Source organism: Onychostoma macrolepis, chromosome 07 (assembly GCF_012432095.1).
Source record: "Onychostoma macrolepis isolate SWU-2019 chromosome 07, ASM1243209v1, whole genome shotgun sequence".
Taxonomy (NCBI): domain Eukaryota; kingdom Metazoa; phylum Chordata; class Actinopteri; order Cypriniformes; family Cyprinidae; genus Onychostoma; species Onychostoma macrolepis.
The window spans coordinates 34464746-34489668 of NC_081161.1; the positions used below are offsets into that span (position 1 = coordinate 34464746).

Below are 24923 nucleotides of genomic sequence, written 5' to 3' on the forward strand. Positions count from 1 at the left end.
ATTCATATCATAAGAAAAATAAACACCGGTATTCGGTATGAACCGGTATACCGCCCAGCACTAATATTATATAGGAAACATTTTTAAACATAATTCAGGGTGTGTGTATGTATTTTATATACAGTAGTCAACATTTGAAGTAGATCAGAAAAGTGCATCAAAGTTGTCCTAAGACAAGAACACATTTTGATTTTAGCGTTAGGACAACTTTGATAAAAGGTTTTGATCAGCCTGAAACATTTTATAAAGATGCCAAGTAAATTCTTTACGCTGATCATCTGGCCATTCACCTCCTATAAAACTATCTGCAACAAACAGGCATTTATGACTTTCATTTTCTTAAAAAAACGTGACTTTTTCACTGGGCATGATTCTTTAAAATAGAAAGCAAATGAACAGCCAGCTGAAGGCTTTGTATCTTTTATACCATGTGACAATGTAAAATGTAGAGTTACTATATTACAGATAACCGATAATGTGACTCATATCTTCCACAAACACAACACAGCCCATTAGTACTTTACTTTGTCTGTCATTTAATGTCACTAATAAAATAATACATCATTTTTTTCCCATTCACAAAGTATTTTCATAAACTTTCAAATAATTGTAAAAATAACAAAAATATAGACAACACGTCTTTAGAAAGGCATTAAAACCTATGGGAGTGTTCAAGTTTAGAGGACTAGGGCTTGAGATCAGAATACTAAATGATCCACCTAGTCTAAATAATAATACATAGCGTTTTCTTTCTCTCCAGAATGACATTTTTCAGCTTGATTTTAGTTTGAGTGCATCAAGCAGTAGCATCCGCTTTAAAGGTAGCGCTTCACCTACAGATCATGCATCATTTACGTCCGTGTGCCAGGCAGAGCAATGTTTGGCTCTGTAGGCGAGGGCGGCAAAGCTTTGCACAGGAGCCTTTTCCCAGCCGCATCGCCATTCAAGTTCTTATAAGGGGTCTGTTGAGGTCCCCGTGTGCAAATAGAGGGGAAACTTATCCCTGCTAGGCAGCAACCCGGGCAGGCTATGACCTCGTCCTGTTCCGGAGGCGTAAGAGGGGTCGTGGCACAATTGGAGTTATTAACCCCCCATCCTAGAGGTCGATTTATAGGGATGGTGCCATTGTTGTTGTCTGTGTCTAGTAAAGGAGGTAATGAGGGAGGCCCGTTGGAGACCGGGGAGCTCCAGCCATTGGAGAAAGGTATAGTTGAAGTTGCGATGGTGCCATCTAGTGTATCAGGAGAGCTGGTGCAGTCCATTGGCTCCTCGATGCTTTCCTCTAACCTCGATCGGTTTGGAGACATCAACTCTAGATCTAATGGAAGACCAGAGTCGTCAGCTACAGCTTCTTGACTGTTCATTTCAAGATTCTCCTCCTTGTTGTCCTGCTTAGGACCTGAACACCTAATGTTGTCACCAGGTGTATTAAAAACCTCACTAATATTAGGCAGATCAGCAATACTCTCGTTGCTCATAGCCAACACACTGTCCCTTCCCATGTCCATCAAATTTCCATTGACTGGATTTACATCAGTGTCCATAACACTTGGATTATTTTCACATTTCTCATTATCAGCAGTACCACGTAGAGACTGGATGTCTTCTGGTGTGCAGGGCAGTGATTGGCTGCGTCTGTGGAAATGGAGAGGGCCTTTGTCACAGGAGACAGGGCTGCTGGGGTCAGGGGGTGGAGGGAGAGCAAAGGTGAGGGAAATGACAGACTTGCTGGGGGTGTCAAAGAGCTTGATGCGGCCGCCGTTGAGGTCTTGGCGCTGGGAGAAGGGGTTGACACGCATCGGTGTGGTCCGAGTCAGGAGAGGGGACGGAGGGAGGAGCACATCGGATTTACTGCGGCAGAGACGCGGGTCAGTGGGATTGTCTAGAGAATGCTTTCGACCCAAAGGTGTTGTGTTTGTGGACGGCCGGTCTGAAAAAAAAGAAAAAAAAAAGAAAAAATTTTTTTTTAAAGGCTCAGTTTGCATTTTAATGCCATGCAAGCTTCGTTAATCATTTAAGACGAAAACTATACTTAAAATAGAAACTAACGATATTTAACCAAAAAATACATTTTCTGTCATAATTTACTCAAACTCATGTCATTCCAAAATTAATTGCAAATTAACCTTTGGTTAATCTTCAAAAAAAAAATATATATATATATATATTTAATAAATTTAAAATAAAGATAAATTAAATCTGTTCATCATAAAAAGCAATAGTATCTTGAAAGGCTTCATGGTTTGACTTGGGATGACATGAGTAGATAATTATAGAATTTTCAACTTTGTTTAGAGCAAAGATAAATGTGATTTGAGTAATGCACATTTATCATGATTTGAAAATTAGCTCTGAAAAGATTTACTGATACTAATTTGCATTGTTATTGAATAAATGTGAGCAGAAGAAAAAGCAGCATTCTGGCAACACTGCTGTATTTTTGCTGACTCACCCTCTACATCAGGCTCCATACATTCACTCTTCTCTCGATCGCTCACTATCTTCTCCAGCTTTGCTACCAGCTCTGTGAATGAGGGCCGACTCTCTGGGTTCATCTGGGAGAAAAAAAAAAGAAGAAAAAAAAAACTGAATTTTTTTGCCCACATTTTTTTGAAGTCATACTAAGTGATAAGACTGGTTTTGTTATCCAGGGTCACATATTAGTCTGAAGTCTAAATTTTTCGAAATTGAGATTTATACATCATCTGAAAGCTGAATAAATAAGCTTTCCATTGATGTTTGGTTTGTTAGGGTCGGACAATATTTGGCCGAGATACAACTATTTGAAAATCTGGAATCTGAGGCTGCAAAAAAAATCTAAATATTGAGAAAAACGCCTTTAAAGTTGTCCAAATGAAGTTCTTAGCAAAGCATATTACTAATCAAAAATGAAGTTGATACATTTACGGTAAGAAATTTACAAAATATCTTCATGGAACATGATCTTTACTTAATATCCTAATGATTTTTGGCATAAAAGAAAAATCAACAATTTTGACCCTTACAATGTATTTTTGCCTATTGCTACAAACATACCCCAGCGACTTAAGACTGGTTTTGTGGTCCAGGGTCACATATATTTTTATATTGGCTTCAACCTGCTTTTATGCATCTGAATTAGACAGAAGCCCTGTTAAGGAGAGGTTCCAAGGTTAACAAAAATAAATAATGAACATTTATGCATACATGTCAGCATATGACTTTTGTAGAGGTGCATCAGTGTTAATGTATGATCTTTCATGACGGTAGATAAGAGGTCTTACACTGCAGCAGACGACTGTGAGGTTGAAGAAATGAGGAGGACAGTCTCCAACCATCTGCCGAAAAGCCTCCACATCAAGACCAAAGTCCTGAAACAGAATCACCAGACAAGCCTAATTTCAGTCTTAAGAAAAAAAAACAAGCTTCAAAGCTGATACAAAGCTGTATATTACTACTGTGAGGAGTACAGGCTATACTGCAGAAATAAACCATCCAGACAATGATAAACAGTGTAATTAAACAATGATTTGCATGTAAATGCATGACTTCGTTGGCAGTGCTGTTATCTCACATGGAGTAAACTATGACCATTTTCATAAACTGAGTGTGTACATGAGATTGTTACAGGCCTGATATTCATAGACCAGGTGGAAGGGTGAACCAAACAGATACAGACCAATAAAATGCTTTATCAGCACACTGTAAAAAGTGATAAGTTGACTTAACTTTAAGGCAACGGGTTTCCTCAATTTTTGTAAAGTTAAGTCAACTTATCACTTTTTACAGTGCAGTCGTAGAATAGTACAGCAAAAAAAGGGAAATGCGAAACAATACGTGCCTTAATACTTAAATACATGCGTTTAAATACAAAAACTTCTTATTCTAAAAGTATTGAAATAGTTTCTAAAAAGGTTCTGTCTAATTGTAAAAGTGAGCTTTTAAGATACTGTACGTTCAGTTTTTCACCTCTGTCCGTGGAAGAAAGTCAGGATCTGCCTGTATCCGGCCAATAATCTCACCGAGAATAATACCATAAGCAAATACATCCACCTGTAAAAAAAAACAAAAAACAGTGTTATATTTATCCCAAACTCTAAACATAATAATGAACCTAACAGAATAATATTCCCAATCAGAGAATATGGCATTAATTTTGCATTTGAAATTGTGAGATGACAGTGATCTGACAAGTAATGTGGGTGAAACAGTCACTGAGGAGGACTCTGGCCTGTATCTGGGTAATGAATCATACGGTGTTTGACCTTTTCATTGTAGCATTCTCCTCTGAGCACCTCTGGAGCCATCCAGTAGGGGGAGCCAACAACAGCCAAGCTCTGTTTCTCTGCCTCATCACTGAAAACAGCCAAAGGGAAAACAGGAAAATCATTTACTTAAAGTGAACATACAAGTTCTATTAATCTTTTTTAAGTACTCCTCATTTCCAAATTTAACACCCATAAACCCCTAGTCCATTAACCCACAGCATGATTATGTGTGCGTGGTTGTATAAAAATAAAACAACATCTTGTAAGATCTTAATTATAGCTGGCATACTCATACGCTGCTGAGAGACACTTCCTCAGTTTTATTTTGGTCTGGGACTGTGTACTGGGCATAAATAGACTGAGAGGGGAAGAGTGGAGACAAGGGAAGAGAGAGATAAATGGAGTAATGTACTGCAGTGTAAACACCATTTGGGGATGTGGGTTAGTCAGAGTGAGGGAATCTACCACAGCAAACAGCTGAAATACTTTGTCCTTTTTAGGAGAGCTTTCCAAAAAGCCCTCATTTAGCAGTCTACTTTGTCGTCTTCACATATACAAATACCCGTGGTTTTCCACGCAAACGAAGCATTCGCAAGCACACCAAAATATGCATTACATAACATTTACAGAAATACCAACAATGAGAAAAACTGAGCTCAACTGTAAAACTGCTCTCTTTCACACAGACTTTCTTACAGAGCCATCATTAAAATCAACACAAATGCAGGGTGGAAACAAGTCCCTGATTACTCTGACATCACATGCACACACTGGATATGTTCATAATGGAACACTAGCTTACTACTTGCTGTATACATAGTTTTTAAATTAGTAAGCAAAACAGCAGGCATTATCCTATGATAAACATTTAAAACGGTGCCATCACATGACTATCTTCCTGCATATTTAATTCAGCCAGACTAATTAACATCTTGTTAGTACAACTTTGAATTTTACATTTTCTTTTAGTTCATTTTGGTGTAAATAAAGGTCTAAACATTTGGTTGTTCAATAAAACGGTCCGGCAAGAAACAGTTTTTAGTGTATTTTAGAGTCAATAAATGCAGCCTTGGGGAGCATAAGAGAGTTTCAAAAACATAAGGAAATCTTACAGACTCCAAATTTTGGTAACACATTTTTTTTAAGGTGTCCTTGTTACACGTTACATACACTTACTATTATAATAACAATAAATTATGCATAATTACATGCAAGTAACCCTAAACCAAACCCTAATCCTAACCCCAACCCTATAGTAAGTGCATGCAGTAAATTAATATTACTCAGTACCCAAATGTATAATCATACTGTAATAAGGACACCTTAAAATAAAGTGTAACCCAAATTTTTGAAAAGTGTAATTACATAACATGCACAGCAAATATACAAAAACTATACCTACTTTTGAAAAATATAAGAGTAGCATGCTTTCATAACATTGTGTTGATCTCCTCAGAGAGAGAATGGCAAAGGCAGAACAAAAAACAACAGTCTGATGGCACTCATGATCACACACGCTATGTTTGGGAGGTACACTTTAGCTACCCCATTATGTAACGTTTATGCTGAGACAGTGTATAAAAAGAAAGCTGAACAGAGACTTACAAACCTCTGCTCTCATGCATAGATTTATACAGAGGCCCTATGCTGAGGAAAAAATTATACAAGCAGCAGATCACTTTAATATGTCCCAGGATGAGTGCTTCACTAAAAGGAATGTTAATGCACAGGAAATACGAATTAACGGTTACATACTAGGGCTGGGCGATATGGCCTTAAAAAAAAAAAAAAAAAACGATTTAAATCGATTTTTTCCCCCCTACTTAAAATCAACCTGCAGATGACAAAGAAATTGTTCAAAATAAGTTTTAACTTTTTGTTTTGATTTTCCCTTCTGGGATTTGATCTGGATTTCCCCCTTGGGGTTATAGTGCAATCAGAAACAACAAGCCAAAAAGACAAGATGGCAGGCCCTGCCATTGTAAACAGTGAAAATGTAATATAACATAAAATGTAACAAAGCATAAAATTATGTGACGCTTTGATAAGTTGTTTAAACACAAGTTTACCATCTTGCTATTCAGTAGATAGGAGGTAGTTCTGATAAACGATGGACCATGACATCATGGGGGTTAGGGGGTGTGCCCGAAGCGTGAATCCGTATTCAGAAAGGCACGGAAAACAGATAACGATTGCTAACAGTTGCATTACAGTACATCAAATTTCACTTACCACAAACACAGTAAAGAGAGATGACTCAGGACGATGACGAATGATTTGCAGATCATGAGCAAAACTGACAAACATCTAATCTTGTAAAATGTGTGGTAAGTACTGCCGCTCCATAGTATAAACACGGACGTGCGATCGCGAATCTCGAAAGTGAAAGTGAAACTACAAAGTGATCGTGCATTCAAAAGCAGTTGCAATGCATAATAGCGGCTCCGTGATTCCGCAATTTTATATACAGCATGATGATCACCCAATGATAAAACTCCTCCCATCTCATATTTATTCCCTTTAAGGCAGTGGTCCTCACTATTTTTTTTCATGAGAGCCTTACTTATAGGACAAAGTCAATAGGAGAGCCACTTTTACTGCAAAGTAACAAAAGTTACATCCAGTCATAAATAGCATGTCTGCTTATCCATCCGTCATCCCTGAACATACAATATGCAATGCAATACAAAGGGGGTTATTTTTAAAAGTTATTTGTTTAAAGTTATTTGCTTCTACATTAGCCCATCACGTATCTAACTATCCAAGAGCCCAATCGGCATTAAGAGCTGGAAAGATTGCCAAAACAACTAAGGGCAGAGCAAGTTTAAAGGTGCCATAGGTGATTGTCTTCAGAAACATTTTTTGTTATTCTGGTTGAAAGTTTCTTCATATCCTGATAGCAATCATTAAGTTAAGTGGTCTAAATGTATTTATCTGTATTTATATATTCTGTGGAAGGTGTAGGACCAAGAAATGTTCGTCCAATCAAAACTTTCGGTCCGAGCGCTTTAATTGTCTTTCCCAAGTGCCTGTCAACGTATGTATTTCCATATCTCTGCGCACCCTGTTCGCGCAGACAGGATACATCATCAGCTCGTTCACGCACGCTGTGCAGACAGAGCCAGAATGGCAGGCAAACATCAACAATCCAATCTTCCTTCCTGGTATTGTAGTACTTTTACTAACTGTGCTGTAAAGCTTTCTCACCGGTGAATGACACGTGATGTAGCCCAGCGGTTAAATTCCAGTCCTCACGCGCCCTGCTCTGCATATTTTGCATGTCTCGCTTAGTTAACACACTCGGTTCAGATAACCAGCTCGTTAGAAGGGAGTTCCGTGCATGAACGGTGTACCGATTGACATGCTCCCTATACAGTGTTCATTGCTCTCTACTCCCTGAGCAGGGAAATCCGTTGAAGTTTATTTCACTTCGGAACATTCACTCACGGATTTGCGCTGCATAGTGTCTTCACACACAGACGAAACTTACTAGAGTAGTGTGAAGTGTGACATATACCTCTGTAAATAAATACTATTTAAATTCACTTCTCGCACACTAATGCCCTTTGTATGGAACATACGCTTTGAACTGGAATCATGGCGGAATATCTGGTGATGTCCACTCCGCAGGGCACTTATTACGGTCGAACAGAACAACCATCGGACGTGATAAGATATACATATGAAATGTGCAGAGCTGGGAGGGCGCCGAGGACTGTAATTGGAAACCGTTGATGTAGCCTATTGTAGTAATTTAATGTTGTCTCTGGTATTCTGCTCTCGAGTGTATGTGCGTTCAGGGGGCGTGGCTTTGGACGGCGATTGCAGGGCGGGTGGGACGTTTGCTTTCAGTGCTATCAGGCTAAAGTTAGCATTTTCTGAGATCTCCTACTGCACCTTTAAATATCTTTGTAGTCTATATTTCCATCTTGTAATCTCCCTGTTTTGGGTATTTAAAAAAAAAAGAAAAAAATTATATTATTTATATATTATATTATATTATATTATATACCTAATCTGTAATATGGCAAACGTGCAGGGGGAGGGCTGAGCCCATTCGGGACTACGGGAGCCCAGAGGGGAGCGTCGGCGGATGTTAAAGAGAAAACCGATTTTCATTCAAACAAATCGACGTAAACTACACATTCGAGTTAATCGGTAAAATCGATTTAATCGCCAAGCCCCATTACATACAGTAGTCTGCACTGGCCAAGCATGTTTCCGCAATGGAATATCATTAACAGTGGTCCCTAACTTAAAAGATATGGAAGCCCGTTTCCGCCACTGAATCAAAAAAAAAAAGTTAGTGACTTTCACACGCAACTATGAAAAAAAAAGTCAGAATTGTGAGAAAAAATTTTTTTTATTTTTTATTCAGTGGCGGAAACGGGCTTCCATATAAAGATGCAATTTTTTTTGCAAACCAATCTCAATATGGCAGCTCCCATAAGATAACCAGCTCCATGTAATATTAAACAAAGCTTAATGTACACAAATCATTAAATTACACAATGCACTTTAAAATACCCCCCTCATATGTTGTATACCACCAAGTGATAAGCTGGTAAGAGCCAATTTACCTCCTCCCTTCATTTCCTATTTCCTCAGTAAAAGTCACCCAGCAATTACAGTATCATAGACCTAGCTGCCAGGAGTGTAACTTTGTCTACACAATTAAAGCCTCCAACCATCCTTACACTGGGAAATCCTGTAATATCAAGAGTGTATTTCTTGCAAAAATGATGTATAATATTATAATGTATCCTTGTGCCCTTGTGAACTGTCATATATTGGCCTCATTATCACAGTTGCCAAGTCCACGTATTATACGCGATTTTGGGCTTCTTTTTTTGTAAAGTTGCAGAAATAAAATCCCTGGTCGCGGGTTGAGGTTTTTTGGGCTTATTTAAAAAAAAAATATGGTTGCTTGTTAGGGAAATCTGACAAGCAACTTTGTTTCTTTATGTTCGCCGTATTCTCCAATGCATTGATTGACACTCTGTCTGCTCGCAGTTAATAGCCAATCAGTGCAATAATAAGTGCCGTAGCGTAATTTTCCATATGTTCCTACCCCTCACTGGAGAAAAATCACATTCAAAAAGAAGGCGCGTGACGCTGCGTGTACGCTGGAGTGGGATGACTTTCTTTTAGCCTAATTTTTATAATGTTTTTGTAATGAATTATCACGGGCTGTAATAAAAAACAAGTAGTCATATCCTAATACTGAGTAAATACATTTGGTTCGAATAACCTGGTATGGCAAGATGTCTTAAAATGTATTTCTTTTTGCAACATTTAAATTTAGACCACATTATTAGATTACCTTTTGACTTCATGAATACACATAAATGACAGCTTGATTTTTTAAAATAATTTTTATAATATTATATATTTTCTTTTTTTAATATAATATATATATTATAATTTAATATAATATTTAATATATTTTTCTAGAATATTTATGTCTCATTTTGTTTCTTATGTAATTTATTTGATAGTCATGTATACATTATTTTATTTTAAATGGAAGAAAAACCTGTTTTTGACCTCAAAATAAAGCACTTTCCCTCTGTACAGTGTACATGGCTGTGGGGACGAGCAGTTTTGCGGTGCTTGGAATTTTTTATAATTAATTAAAAACAAATATTGCCACATTGATGGCTCAAGGAGGTGTAATTGTTCAAATATTGTTCCATTGTTTCATTTTAAAATATATTTAAAAAAGAAAAAAAAATTGTAACCAAGTGTTTTTCAAGTGTAATATTTCTAAGGCTAGGGACAGAAAAATTGACATTTCCATAGAATGACCCCTATATAGGCTATTTTATGCTATAAATATGTGGCTGTTACAGCTCCCCCTTGAAGCTCTTGTGCTTTTCTCCTTTTCCATCTCTCCAATCCTATTCTGCTCACAGGTGATTGGAGACAAGTTTTGTTTAGTTAGTCCAGTCTTCAGAGTCACATGATCCTATCGTCTATTTTATCAATGCTGAAAACAGTTGTAATGCTTAATATTTATGTGGAAACCATGATAGGGATTTAAAAGCTATAATGTATCATTACTGGTAATTATTTCTTTAATATGAAGAAATTACTTTTTGTACTTTAGTGTCCATCAGTACAGTCCAGATGTATTGTATTGTATGCTTTTAACCTTATGAACAGCACTTACTTTAAACATCATACACCACCAGTCAAAAGTTTTTGAACAGAAATTTTTTTAATGTTTTTTAAAGAAGTCTCATTTATTTGATCCAAAGTACAGCAAAAACAGTAAAATTTTGAAATATTACTATTTAAAATAACTGTTTACTATTTGAATATATTTTAAAATGTAAATTATTTGTGTGATTTCAAAGTAATGATGCTGATAATTTAGCTTTGATCACAGGAATAAATTACATTTTAAAATATATTCCAATAGAAAGCAGTTATTTTAAAAAGCAAAAATATTTCACAGCTTCTGCTGTATTTTGGATCAAATAAATGCAGACTTGGTTCAAAAACGTTTGACTGGTTGTGTACGTGCAGTGAAATGAAAGGTGTTTTTTTTTTTAGGAGCAACAGTGTGATTTTTTCCCCCCCATTGTTTTTCTAGCCATGTGTCTACATTAACAGCATGTGCAAATGCCTGCAGTGCAACAGTACATGCTTCATATCATGTGAGAACAGATACTTGAGATATTAAGGGCAAATGTCAAGATCATAACTCAAGCATATTTGAGGTATTTAACATCCATTTCATTTACACATGTAGCTCTGTGTACACGTGCATTGAAACAACAGCAGGACATGACTGGGCTGGATGTGTGGAGGCTGCACTAGGCTAAAGATATACTGACTACAGCACATGCTCTTAATCATTTACTCTCCAGCTATAGATACAAGAGCTTTATGAAAAAAATGGAAGCTCATCAATCAGTACTTGACTGCTTCCATCTTTCTCTCGCTGGAAGAGTGCAGTATATCTAATCTTATCTCTTGAGTTACGACGATGCAATTTACTGACCTGTGATCAGGAATTTTCTCTGCCAGGCCAAAGTCTCCCACTACGGCACTGCACTGCCCGTTCTCCCAGCGTACCAGACAATTCTACAAAACAAAAAACACATTCAGAATATTTGTATGCCTTTACTATGTATTTGTATTTATTATTTTAAAGAAACATTTGTGGCGTACAAATCCAGTGTGAAGTGTCTGGAATACACACTTGTGTATGCATGAGTACCTTTGACACAAAGTCTCTGTAATAAAGGCCCTTCTAGTGTGTGTACCTTTGATGTAAGGTCTCTGTGAAATATGCCCTTGCTGTGGAGGTATTCCAGTCCTCTGGCAATATCAAGACTGAGGTTTATTCTCACAGACCAGGACAGGAACACTTCACCGTTCAACAGTTGCTCCAGATTACCGCCATTAATGTACTACAACACACACAGAGGTCAAACAAATATAAAACCACCTGAAGTTAAAGGTAAAGTATGAAGTTTGAAAACTGTTTAAATGTTATACCTCATGTCAACCCATGAATGAATCTTATAATTGTCTCTGCACATTAAACTAGTATAGAATGGAGAACAAGGCTGTTCCACAGGGTCTCCTAAGATATCTTGCTTTAACCAAATTCTAAGGCCGCATCACACGTATCCATAGCAGGAAAGGCAATTCCAGAATGCCATGCATTGAGCTTAGTGAAAAAAATAATAGGTAGTACATAAAGCAAAAGAAATGCTACCTATCAATAAAGATAAACAACTGTTGAAACATTTGGGATCAGGAAGATTACTTTTTGAAGTAATTAATACTTCTGTTCAGCAAGGATGCACTAATTGATCAAAAGGTGACAGTAATTTATCATTTCCAATGGCATTTATAATGTTACAAAAGTAAAAAATAATGTTCTAATTAAAATAAATTAAGTTATTTTGAAATTAAATCAAATGTTATTCTGTCTATTAAATCAAAGAACACTGAACAAAAATCATGGTTCCCTCAAAAATATTAAGTAGAACAACTGTTTCCATCATTGATAGTAATAAAAACAATGTTTCTTGAGCACCAAATCAGCATATTAAAATAATTTCTGAAGGGTCTTGTAACACCGAAAACTGAACTAATGGTTGCTGAAAATTCCCAAAGGAATAAAATATATTTTTTAAATATATTAAAATGGAAAACTTTTTAAAAGTAAAATAACACTCCAAATTATTACTATTTTTCAATGTACTTTTGATCAAATAAAATGCAGCCTTGGTGAACAAACATATCATATTGACTCCAAACGTTTGAACAGTAGTATACACAACATTCAGTCTTGAAAAGTACAAATAAAATAAATTTTATCCAACAATCATGCTTTATCAGCACTCTCATTTTCTTACCTCTGTCAAAGCATGAAGATGTCCTTCTTGTACACATACTCCCACAAACCTAAAGGGACACACAAAGAGAAAGAGTAAAGGGTGCTGGGGGGACAAAAAAAAAAAAAAAAAAAGGAAAGGAAAAAAAAAAAACAACACAGAAGGTGCTAACAAGTTCCTTCAAGAGTGACCCATCTCAAGAATGTGAGCTGGAACACCTGTATTTTGAAGGCAATCTTAAGCATGCATGAAAAACACACACTCTCACTCTCTCTCTCGCTCTCTCTTACACACACACTTAATTCAAACACATTAGACCACACAAGCTGGTGCAGGTTAAGCAGACAAAAGACCTAGACTTCTTGCCCTGGCACATGCAAACAAACACACCCCCGTATTCATGTGGGGATTGGTTTAAGATAAATGTATTTGTATTTAATGGTTAATAATGTGTTGCTCCATCCTCTTCTCCCCAGCTTCCAATTAAATATTTTACTCTACATAAACAGTGGCTGCAGTTATGGAGGCACGACAAAAGCTGTCATCCTGTGACATCAATATTCATGTTCTCATACAATGCAGTGTTTATTGCCCAACAGCACAGACTTTGTCCTCTAGGTAAGCTGGACTTAAAACAAAACAAAACATTCTTTCCATTCCAGAGGCAAGAATGGATACAAACTTCTAAATGTGAATTTAGAAATAAATTAATGAATTATTCAAATGAACACTTGGAAATTCATAAAAATGAACAAACATCTAGTTGGAAACTCTCCTGACCGTAGGCTATGTTAGTACACAAGAGAGAGAAGAGCCATCAGACCAGGGACAGGTGATATTATTTCCCAGCTAACCCTCACAACCCATGTACTGAGGTGGTAGAGCGGTACAGATGGCATCAGATTGCAGTTCTGGTATTCTGATTGTGCTTGCAGCAACTCAGTGGCCAAGTCTGACTAAGTTATCCAAAAAGCTTAAACTGATTACAGCACTTTTACTACATTATTATTATTATTTTTTTTTTTTTTTAAATGGTACACAATTTAATTTTGCATCATAAACTAAAGAATTAAGGGATTATGGAAGGTTTGTGTTCTACATAAAGAAATACTGAATTTCATACACAGTAATAATTTTTGCAGAGTTCTTTGATGAATAAAACGTTCTAAAGAACAGATTTTATTTGAAATTGATCTTTTTTTGGTCTTTACTCTCACTTCTGATCGGTTTACTACATCCTTGCTGAATAAAAGTATTCATTTCTTAAGAAAAAAATAAAAATAAATAAAAAATAAATAAATAAAGAGACCAGCTCTGCTGTCAGAGGGTGTGTGCAATGCAGACCTGAGTATGTTGGGATGTCTGAGGCGGTTCATCAGCTGTACCTCCTTCAGCATGTTGGCTTTGTTACTGGCCATGGTGTTCATCTTCAGAGCCATCACCTGCCCCGTGGTACGATGCTGCACCTTCAGAGAAAGAGAGAGAGAGAGAAAATACTTGTGTGTCACAGACAGACACTTTAGAGCTCTATTCAAGTCTGGGCCAGCTGGACAGATATTTCTGGCCCTTTTCTCCTCACTCACTCACTCACACACACACACACACTTCCGATTCATCCCAGACTTCAAAGTCCCTGGCTGCAGGAGACATTATCTGTACTCAGGAGGAAACACAGTGAAGTTTATATTGAAAATTTGGAAGTTTAAAGTTGAAATTTAAAAAAAGTTAGTTACATGATATGTTCAAAAACTGATTTAAGATTCTGTACTATTTGTACATCACTAATCAAATACAGGCAAATTTGTGGTACTGACCGTGTGAACTCCTTTGTGCAAATGATCAAGAAAGGCTAACATTATGTAACATCACGAGATGCTTTGGTGCTTATAGCATCCATGTTCATATCTTTCATTTGTCTGAGTGGCTCATCAGGACACATCTCACAGGAAATATGAAACCGACCCGCAACACACTGCTTGGTATCAAGCTGGAGGCTTGCCCACTCAAGCCGTCTGGTCCATAACTGGACTCAGTAGCAGCCCCAATAACACGTATACGTTTTCAACAAACAGTTGAACCGAGAACCATAATATTTTGGTTCATAGCAACTACAAAAAAATGATTTATGAAGCAGAAATTATAAAGCGTTTCATTTCATCACTATAAATTAAAACCGTATGCTGTTGACTAACTCTAATGTTGTCTGAACATGTTCCCTTGATGACAAGAGATATTTCCACACACACACAAAATTAAATAACCCAGAGCAAGAATTTCCCTAAAGGAGTGAAACTATCTGCATCCAAGCTTCAAGAGTATTCTTCATCTTTGATTGTCATATTGCTTTTGTATAGACAATGTAATCAAGCAAAGGCAGAAACCCATCCCTGATTGATGACACCCAAACCTGTGCCGTGCTGTCTGACTGGCTGATCTTGCCTGCGGCGCAAAAGCGTGCAAGCTAAGATATCATGATAACAATGAGCACCATTATCTGCTTTTGTGAGTCTCATGAAGATCAATAGCAGGAAAATTTAAAATCCATAAATTATCTGATATAACTCAGCCCTGGAGCTTGAGTGAGGAGAGTGTACAATTGCTCACACATCTGAGGGTGTGTGTGCACTCCTTTTATCAAAAGTAAACAGTGCTGAGGTGCATTGCATTCTCAGGGATGGATACAGAAGACGCCCTAAACACACATTATTATTTCGGCATCCTGTGATAAAAATATCTGTGCAGTGAGAATTTATGTCCTTTAGGCAACTGAGAGTAAGTCTTGTTTTATATAATAGGTAGGCATACATGGTATACATCTGTGTGCTTTCATATTTTATGATGTTGATTCACCAAAGCGGAAAGCTGTAATAGACACTTAATTAAGTAGCTGAAATTAAATTCACTATGCAGCCATATACAGAAAGGATTAAAGGAATAGTTCACCAAAAAAATAAAACTTTTCTGACAATTAACTTGGGTATTCAAGATGTAGATGAATTTGTTTCTTCATTTGGAGCATGTTTGGAGAAATTTAGCATTAAATCACTTATTCATCAATGGATCCTCTGCAGTGAATGGGTGCCGTCAGAATGAGACAGCTGATAAAAATATCACAATCTATAAGTAATTCACATGTCTCGAGTCTGTCAATTAAGCCAAGCGTGTTATACCATCTCTTCTGGCCAAAAAGGCCGTAATTCATAATGCTTCCTCCAGTGTATAAGTCCATCCCATGTTATTCTCTCATATCAAAATCCACTGACATATTTATATAGAACTGTTGTGGACTGTTTTCGCTTGCAAATAGTGCTCGATCGGTGCATATTTTTCTCCTGATGCAGAGGAGATGATTAAATATTATGGATAGAGGACTAGAGAGAATATTAGCTGGAAGTAACAGTTAAAGCTAAAAATGTCTTAATGGATTTGTTTCTTACAAACATGCAGTTTTTCATTTCACAAGAAACTAACTGATGGATTGGAGCCTTGCGGTTTATACTTGTGGATTACTGTGATGTTTTTAATCAAACTCTCATTCTGATGGCACCCATTCACTGCAGAGGATCCATTGATGAATAAGTGATTTAATGCTAAATTTCTCCAAATCTGTTCAGATGAAGAAAAAAAAAAAAAAAAACAACTCATCTACAAACCCGATTCCAAAAAAGTTGCGACACTGTACAAATTGTGAATAAAAAAGGAATGCAATAATTTACAAATCTCATGAACTTATGTTATCTATATTCTATTGTGAATAAAATATATCAAATGTTGAAAGGGAGACATTTTGAAATGTCATGCCAAATATTGGCTCATTTTGGATTTCATGAGAGCTACACATTCCAAAAAAGTTGGGACAGGTAGCAATAAGAGGCCGGAAAAGTTAAATGTACATATAAGGAACAGCTGGAAGACCAATTTGCAACTTATTAGGTCAATTGGCAACATGATTGTGTATAAAAAGAGCCTCTCAGAGTGGCAGTGTCTCTCAGAAGTCAAGATGGGAAGAGGATCACCAATTCCCCCAATGCTGCGGCGAAAAATAGTGGAGCAATATCAGAAAGGAGTTTCTCAGAGAAAAATTGCAAAGAGTTTGAAGTTATCATCATCTACAGTGCATAATATCATCCAAAGATTCAGAGAATCTGGAACAATCTCTGTGCGTAAGGGTCAAGGCCGGAAAACCATACTGGATGCCCGTGATCTTCGGGCCCTTAGACGGCACTGCATCACATACAGGAATGCTACTGTAATGGAAATCACAACATGGGCTCAGGAATACTTCCAGAAAACATTGTCGGTGAACACAATCCACCGTGCCATTCGCCGTTGCCAGCTAAAACTCTATAGGTCAAAAAAGAAGCCATATCTAAACATGATCCAGAAGCGCAGGTGTTTTCTCTGGGCCAAGGCTCATTTAAAATGGACTGTGGCAAAGTGGAAAACTGTTCTGTGGTCAGACGAATCAAAATTTGAAGTTCTTTTTGGAAAACTGGGACGCCGTGTCATCCGGACTAAAGAGGACAAGGACAACCCAAGTTGTTATCAGCGCTCAGTTCAGAAGCCTGCATCTCTGATGGTATGGGGTTGCATGAGTGCGTGTGGCATGGGCAGCTTACACATCTGGAAAGGCACCATCAATGCTGAAAGGTATATCCAAGTTCTAGAACAACATATGCTCCCATCCAGACGTCGTCTCTTTCAGGGAAGACCTTGCATTTTCCAACATGACAATGCCAGACTACATACTGCATCAATTACCACATCATGGCTGCGTAGGAGGAGGATCCGGGTACTGAAATGGCCAGCCTGCAGTCCAGATCTTTCACCCATAGAAAACATTTGGCGCATCATAAAGAGGAAGATGCGACAAAGAAGACCTAAGACAGTTGAGCAACTAGAAGCCTGTATTAGACAAGAATGGGACAGCATTCCTATTCCTAAACTTGAGCAACTTGTCTCCTCAGTCCCCAGACGTTTGCAGACTGTTATAAAAAGAAGAGGGGATGCCACACAGTGGTAAACATGGCCTTGTCCCAACTTTTTTGAGATGTGTTGATGCCATGAAATTTAAAAATCAACTTATTTTTCCCTTAAAATGATAAATTTTCTCAGTTTAAACATTTGATATGTCATCTATGTTGTATTCTGAATAAAATATAGAAATTTGAAACTTCCACATCATTGCATTCTGTTTTTATTCACAATTTGTACAGTGTCCCAACTTTTTTGGAATCGGGTTTGTATTACATTTTCAGCAAATTTCCATTTTTTGGGGGTAAACCATTCCTTTAAAATGGTAAAACACGTAAAATGGAGCTGAGGTTACTATACACCTGGTAGCTGAAAGCAGCATCCAATCAACTTAATTTTTTTAAACAAGCAAACAATGGTTGGGGTGTAGAGCTTCATGAATGACAGCTGTTCAAATTCTGTGGAGCTTTCCATGGAATTCAAAGAGGACAGAAACCACGCAGCCTGCCTATAAATGATCTGTACAGCATTTGTTTTTGATAGGGAGAAGAGGCGTGTGTTGGTTTGGGGGGGGGGGAAAAAATAAATAAAAATGGCACAAGCTGGATTTAAACTGGGGTTGCCCACAAAATTGTCACTACACAGTGTGCCAGGCACACTAACACGGCACACTAACAAACGAGGCAAACAGTAGCTGAATGAGCATTGAGCTTGCTCAGTATGCTGTTGAGTATGAAAAACAGAGGTGTAGGAGTCTGGATGAGCGTGTATGTGATGAATCTGATTTCTATCATCATACTTCTCATATTGCCATTTAGACAGGTGGTCTAAGACAGCACTTACCGGAGCATCATTAGCACCCACTCTCACACTACAGCACACTGCCAGAGAGACGGTTAAAAGTGCCCCATAGAGCACTTAACAGGCCCTAAAACATTATCAGACACACAAAACATTTTTCTTCTTTACAGCTTACATCTCAAATGATTCTTACCATGATCCTGCACTTTATGTTTTACATTCATACCACACACCATGTATGTTTGTATAACATTCAAATAACGTTCACACTTTATTTTAAGGTGTCCTTGTTACACATGTAATAAATAAGCTTTCCATTGATGTATGGTTTGTTAGGATCAGACAATATTTGGCCGAGATACAACTATTTGAAAATCTGGAATCTGAGGGTGCAAAAAAAAAAAAATCTAAATGTTGAGAAATCATCTTTAAAGTTGTCCAAATGAAGTTCTTAGCAATGCATATTACTGATCAAAAATGAAGTTGAGATATTTACAGTAAGAAATTTACAAAATATCTTCATGGAACATCTTTACTTAATATCCTAATGATTTTTGGCATAAAAGAAAAATGTATAATTTTGACCCATACCATGTATTTTTGGCTATTGCTACAAATATACCCCAGCGACTTAAGACTGGTTTTGTGGTCCAGGGACACATATTACTCAGTACTTAAATATATAATTACACTGTAAAAAGGACAACTTAAAAAAAGTGTAACCAAATTTTTATAAGATTGACTTTTTACCTTTACCTCAGTTAATCTAATGGGAAATGAGCAATGGAACATCCAATGTATTACTTAAATATTATAGGGTCTACCAAGTACACAATCTTTAATATTGGCTAATAACTGATATGGTACAGATACACTGTGCAACAGATAATGTGCATATATTGTAAACATTTTATTCAAAGTAAAACATTTATTGCAAGCACAATCAAAGTTACAATGGCAATACAAGAGCCAAGCTTCTAAACCTAGAACCTTCCAGAAGAAATCTTTAAATGCCGTGCCACAACATCACAAACACACACTTGCAAAATGCATTCACAAGCAGGCTTCAAATTGTTCAGACTGCACTCATTTAAAACATACGCAAACTCAAACAAACATGCGCAGGAGCTCTGTGGCAGCAATGGAGCTTGACATTCATGCATGTCCTGACTAGTAAAAGATACTGAGGAACAAGAATAGAAAGAGAGAGAATGCAAAAGGGAAGCACTGAAGGAGACTTTGTGTTGTAAATCCAGGCTTTCGAAATCGTGTCAAAACTAGCTGGCAAATTGTTTACAACCTCAAACTTTCCAAGCAATCACAACCACGATCAGTTCTCAAGTCCCCTCCCACTCAAACTACACCAACAGGAGGACCACAATGTACAGAGAGTACTTTTAACCACACTCCTCATATCTATATTTAATGGAAGTGAGCCCATTTTTAAAACGCGTGACACCAAGGAGGGAACCAGATCCCACCGATGAGCGTCTTTTCTAATTGCGGAACCCAAGACGCGTTACCGTGACATAACCCCTTTGTCAAACGCAGATCGGCGTGCAGTCACCAGACTCATTACTGTATTTCAGGAACAAACTCTGACTCAAGGAGCACACTTGATACAGTGACCTTAACACAAAGCTCAAATGTACAGCTAATAAAAATAGAACCTACACCTCCATTAAGAACTCTGCATTGTTATTCATCAGATAAGAAATTTATATCATCTACAGAGGCCCCAAAAGTGTCTGGCTGCTTAACACCATTAAGTGTAATGTGAAAACAAATGATGCTAAAGGTTTCCTTCACTTTTTTTATTGCATATCCTGTAGTTTAGTGCTAGCAACAAGTTCACGGGTTTGATTCTTAGGGAATGCATGTACTGATACAACCAGTGTTGGGGGAAATGCATTATAAGTAATGCGAGTTACGTAATCAGATTACTTTTTTCAAATAACTCATTACTTTTAAATTTACAAAAAATATCTGAGTTGCTTTTGCAAGTAAGTAATAGTTACTGTTTTCCCCCCCCATTTATTCACGGACACATCTCCTGTCCCCATGTTGAGAGAAATTGGGAGCTAGGTGCACAAACAGAGGCATTTCCTCCAGGCTAAGGCTTATTAAATTTACTTTTGGTGTGAAAGGGCCTTTACGGTTTCCAAATAAATACAACTTTTGGGATTTTATTATTAAAAATAAATAAGCAAGCCCAGCTCAGGTGACAAAGTAACACAAAATAAAATGCAATTCATTACTTTCAATAAAAAGTAACTAAACACAATTAGTTACTTTTCATGGAGTAACGCAATATTGTAGTAATGCATTACTCTAAAAGTAAGTCCAACACTGGATACAATGTTTACCTTGAATAAACCATAAGTTGCTTTGGATAGTGTCTATAAACTGCATAAATGTAAATGTACATGTAATGTAAATGTTTCATCATATTTTGCAATGTATATCTTTCTATGACACAAATGGCACTTGGTTTGATATTTTGTTATCTAATGTAATGACTTTCATGTGTTTTTAAAAGCAGATTAAGTGTCCAAATACTTTTTGGGGCCACTGTACACTTCAAACCATGCTTCATGATTCTATTTCTGAGTTAAAAAGGCACAGAAAAAGAAAAAAAAACAAAAACCTTAAGACTTAATTCTGGCTGTCCACCTCCACCAGATTCTTGTAGAAGAATCTCACATAAATAGCAACTTTGTTTTGGCACCGCTTAAAAGGAGAAATCCTGCTGATCCCACAATGAGGTGAGCATCAACCCAAGAGAAACACAAAATTCCCTTGTCTTTCATCACTTGTTCTGACTTTATAAAGATAAGTAGAAAAAGGGAGAGAACTGAAGTAGTTAGCAGAAGAACGTAATGGCGGAGTAATGTTGAGAGGTTTTTCTGACTAACCAATTAGAAGACAAAATGAACAGAAACATTTTTCAGTCAAGTGCAATTCTTTACTGTTGACACAGACTGCAAAGTCTTTAAAAAATAAAAACAGCACCTGAAGGTTCAGTCATGACAGGAATAGAGATTGCTCAATAGTATTGTTGTAGGCCATTAATGTAAAGAACCTATTAAAAGCTGACTAAAATTACCCTCACAACTGTGGACTATTAAATGGATTGCATATAATTATAAACGTCATATTTACATCTTTCATAACCCTTGCACTATAAACAGAAACAAATAGCAGCTACCACACATTTGCATATATATTGACCTGATCAGCAGTGACATTTTTGTGGGCAATAACCGGCAGGATGTTATCACCGTATTTGGTGCCTGGTCAGTAAATTGGGTGACAGGGTGAACTATGAGGGATGGCTAATTAGGTCTCTTCTCTCTCTGTCAGTCTCGATCTCATATGCATGCACACAAACACGGGAGTAGAGTTTCCAGCACACCTGCGCACCTTGTCAACAGGTATCCACTTTCACACCAACACAGACCTACTGTCCTTACACAGGTCACGACCCCTTTTCTCTAACAGGAAGGGAAGAGCCAGAATGACTGCTGCTGCTATCATTAGAATTTTTGCAAAGAAGTTCATAAACTGATGGTCTGTCCAATCAAACATTTTGAGAGTGTAAAACATCATAAATCTGGTGAGCTACAAAACCTGGGGGCATATTATGAGACACAATCAAGTCAGGTTAAAGTGAAAAGATGGTTAGTTTGTCCAAAATCAGTAATAGAATCATAACAATACAATGTCAATAACAGGATTATTTTTGCTGTGTAGTACTTTTTGAGCTCTGTAATGTTTATTAAATAATGTATTTATATACAGGTGTATATCAGAAATATGCTCTGCTCAGACTTAGGCACTTAAAGCAAAACCATTTACAAATGCCAAGAAAATGAACAGGACGGGATGTAACAGAATGGAAATAAAGACAGGAACTTAGTCATTGCTCACTGAGGGATTAGGTTGGCCTAAGGGCATCAATACAATGACTTTAGATATTTTTAAATCAGCTTTTGACAATATAATTCAGATTTTGGTAACTGTATTAAGATATTAAAATAAAGTGAGACAAGCCCACTAAAACAAATGCATTAGGATTTGATTCAAAAACTTGCTTTTGATATTAGAAAAACATTACAGCTATTAATATTTATATTACTATCATACAAGACTAAAAGCTTGAGAAGTGAAAAGGAAAAAATGACTTAAACTAAAATAGTGAAAGTGTTTAAATCTTTAATCTTTTAAAACTATGTGAACACAAACTAATGACTTCCATCCCATAAATCGGTTTTATTTTCAATATATTTGGATATCTAGAAAGAAATGACCCAACAAACTCTCTCTACAGAATTACGCATTTGTTTACATGCAGTGGAAATGCAGCACGTGCAAAAACACAAACGGCATGACAGAAATGACATTTACCTTGAACACCTCCGAGAAGAAACCTGAGCCGATCTTCTCGCAGATAAAGTCATCTATTCGCGCCAGGCTGGACACGGCGCTGCGCAGCGCCCGGTAAGAGGACGGCCTGGGCCGGTGCGCTCCGTGCATCCCGTGCAAAAGAAAATCCGAAGCCTCCGGATCCAAGTCATCCTGGTCCATAGCGATGGTCCCGGATGACATTATCGCGCGCGCTCGAAATCCCACCACGAGCGTTTACATGTCTCTGACGCTCACGCAACACTGCAGTTTCAAGGTCTCTGTAATTGTTTGACAAGAAAAAAAGAGCGGGTCCGCCTTTCGATCAAGTTAAGAAGGGCTATACACGCAATCCCCGATCGGCGCGTGACCGATCTTCAGGTCTCGTGCGTCGCTTCCTCCATACTGATGTCTGGCCACATTTTCAGTAGCGCATCACATTCCTGTTTCAAATAAGAAATGAGAATCAATCTTAACAAGTTACATTTAAATCCTCTGATCATCACTAACGAACATGTTTGAGTGAAGTTGGACTAATGTAAATGATGCACGGCGGCATCTTCCGCTACAGACGGACTGCGGATGATGAATTATACATAGAGGAGTGAGGCGATACGCACGCCTCTCTAAAACACTGTTTTATATTGTTATTTATTATTTAAATTAACCTTGTTAAGATCAGTATAATCATGTTCAAGCCGTGCCGTTTATCGTGATGCTTACCTGCGCTGCTCCACAGGTATAAACTTATCGAGTCACAACCTTCCAGTTTTCAGTCCGTTGTGAACATCCTAAACTGATGGAAGCGTTTGCTCAGTTCCCCTCGTGTTTCATTTTGAGAGCGACTAAACGGGGAGCCCCTACTGGCATCTGCGTATGTAAGTCGCAGGAAATGTGTGCAGACTGAGTTTGAGTTCTTATTGGCAGCGACTCACCTGGGCGGGTCCAGCAGAAGCGGCGGCGGCTCACCTGCGCAGTTTGACAGATGACCAGACGGGGCGCCACGCCCCACGCTTTTAACCAAATCCCTGTTAGTTGAAAATAGTCTATTTTACCTGCTGGCTCGCAATAAAAACGGTTTTTTTATTAAGGCTTATTCGCTAGTTTTTAGTTGTGCAAATTATATTAGTTGTGCGAATATAATTTTTATCCATTTGACAGAACAATACAGACTTTTGTGATATAGGCCTGTTTATGATATCCAAATCTATAATAAAGTAGGCTAATACATAATGACGGTAGGGTCATGTTCCTCTAACTGTTTATTAATGGCTTTTCCAATATTTTATATTCTGCCAAATATAGGTCACTGTGCTATTTAGGGTAGAACCTAAAGTTTTCCCCAAAATAATCACAACATAAAATTAAGATTTTTTTTGTTTGTTTTTTTTGTAACTATGGACTACATTGACACAAGAGTGATGTAGAAGTTTTCACCATGAAAATTACACTGGTGATGTAGCCTGAAAGAAAATGAAGTTCACGTAAATGATCTAACTTTCAGCAGTAAGAATAAATTGTTTTAAATCTTATTTTGTAGACCATCACAGTTATATGATATGAGAACAGTAGGGCCTGTAGATAGTGAGTATGTGTTATTTTCAGAATGTAATAAAAAAAATTTCTCAATCATAGTCAGTGGGGTAAAACGCCCCCCAGGGGGCAATAACTGTAGTTATTCTGTTCTGAAGGTCAAATCCTTTGTTTTCCATCAAATCTATATTTAACTAGTTGGTTGAATAAAAATATTTGGACTTCATATTTAAAAATTACCTCAAGTTAGCATGAGGTAGCTAGTTAGCTAGCTAGCATCAAGGTAACAACATTTTTCAAATAGGCTATTATAATTTTGTTATTCATAATTATTGATTATAGTCTTTTTCATTTCAAGCTAAAACTGCCTGTACTTAGCTTTTGCTGTAAATGTATAAAGCAAATTGCTTAATAGTGGTGAGCTTTTACCCCACCTGTAGGGCAAAACGCCCCCTTGGTACAAATTACATTTTTATGAAAAATCTAATAACATGAAAACACTGGACATTTTTCATACTTTTTATAATTTATGTCATTGTCACTAAAAGTGTGATGAACTTATTTTGTCACAGAAAAAATAAATATATAAATTACACAGTCCTTATAA

The 24923-nt window shown here is 37.2% G+C and overlaps 1 protein-coding gene across 1 annotated transcript; it reads right to left on the bottom strand.

The window, feature by feature from the left end:
- Positions 1 to 516: 516 nt before the first annotated feature.
- On the bottom strand, positions 517 to 23681 carry tesk1b (testis associated actin remodelling kinase 1b). The gene is made up of 11 exons (XM_058782863.1): positions 23507 to 23681; positions 22787 to 23226; positions 13949 to 14070; positions 12626 to 12674; positions 11522 to 11668; positions 11257 to 11339; positions 4245 to 4335; positions 3949 to 4032; positions 3264 to 3350; positions 2453 to 2555; positions 517 to 1930 (listed from the first exon to the last, which is right to left on the bottom strand). Exons 2-11 carry the CDS (start codon positions 22985 to 22987, stop codon positions 852 to 854), a joined length of 2046 nt encoding a protein of 681 aa, XP_058638846.1. The 5' UTR covers positions 22988 to 23226; positions 23507 to 23681; the 3' UTR covers positions 517 to 851.
- Positions 23682 to 24923: the final 1242 nt, after the last annotated feature.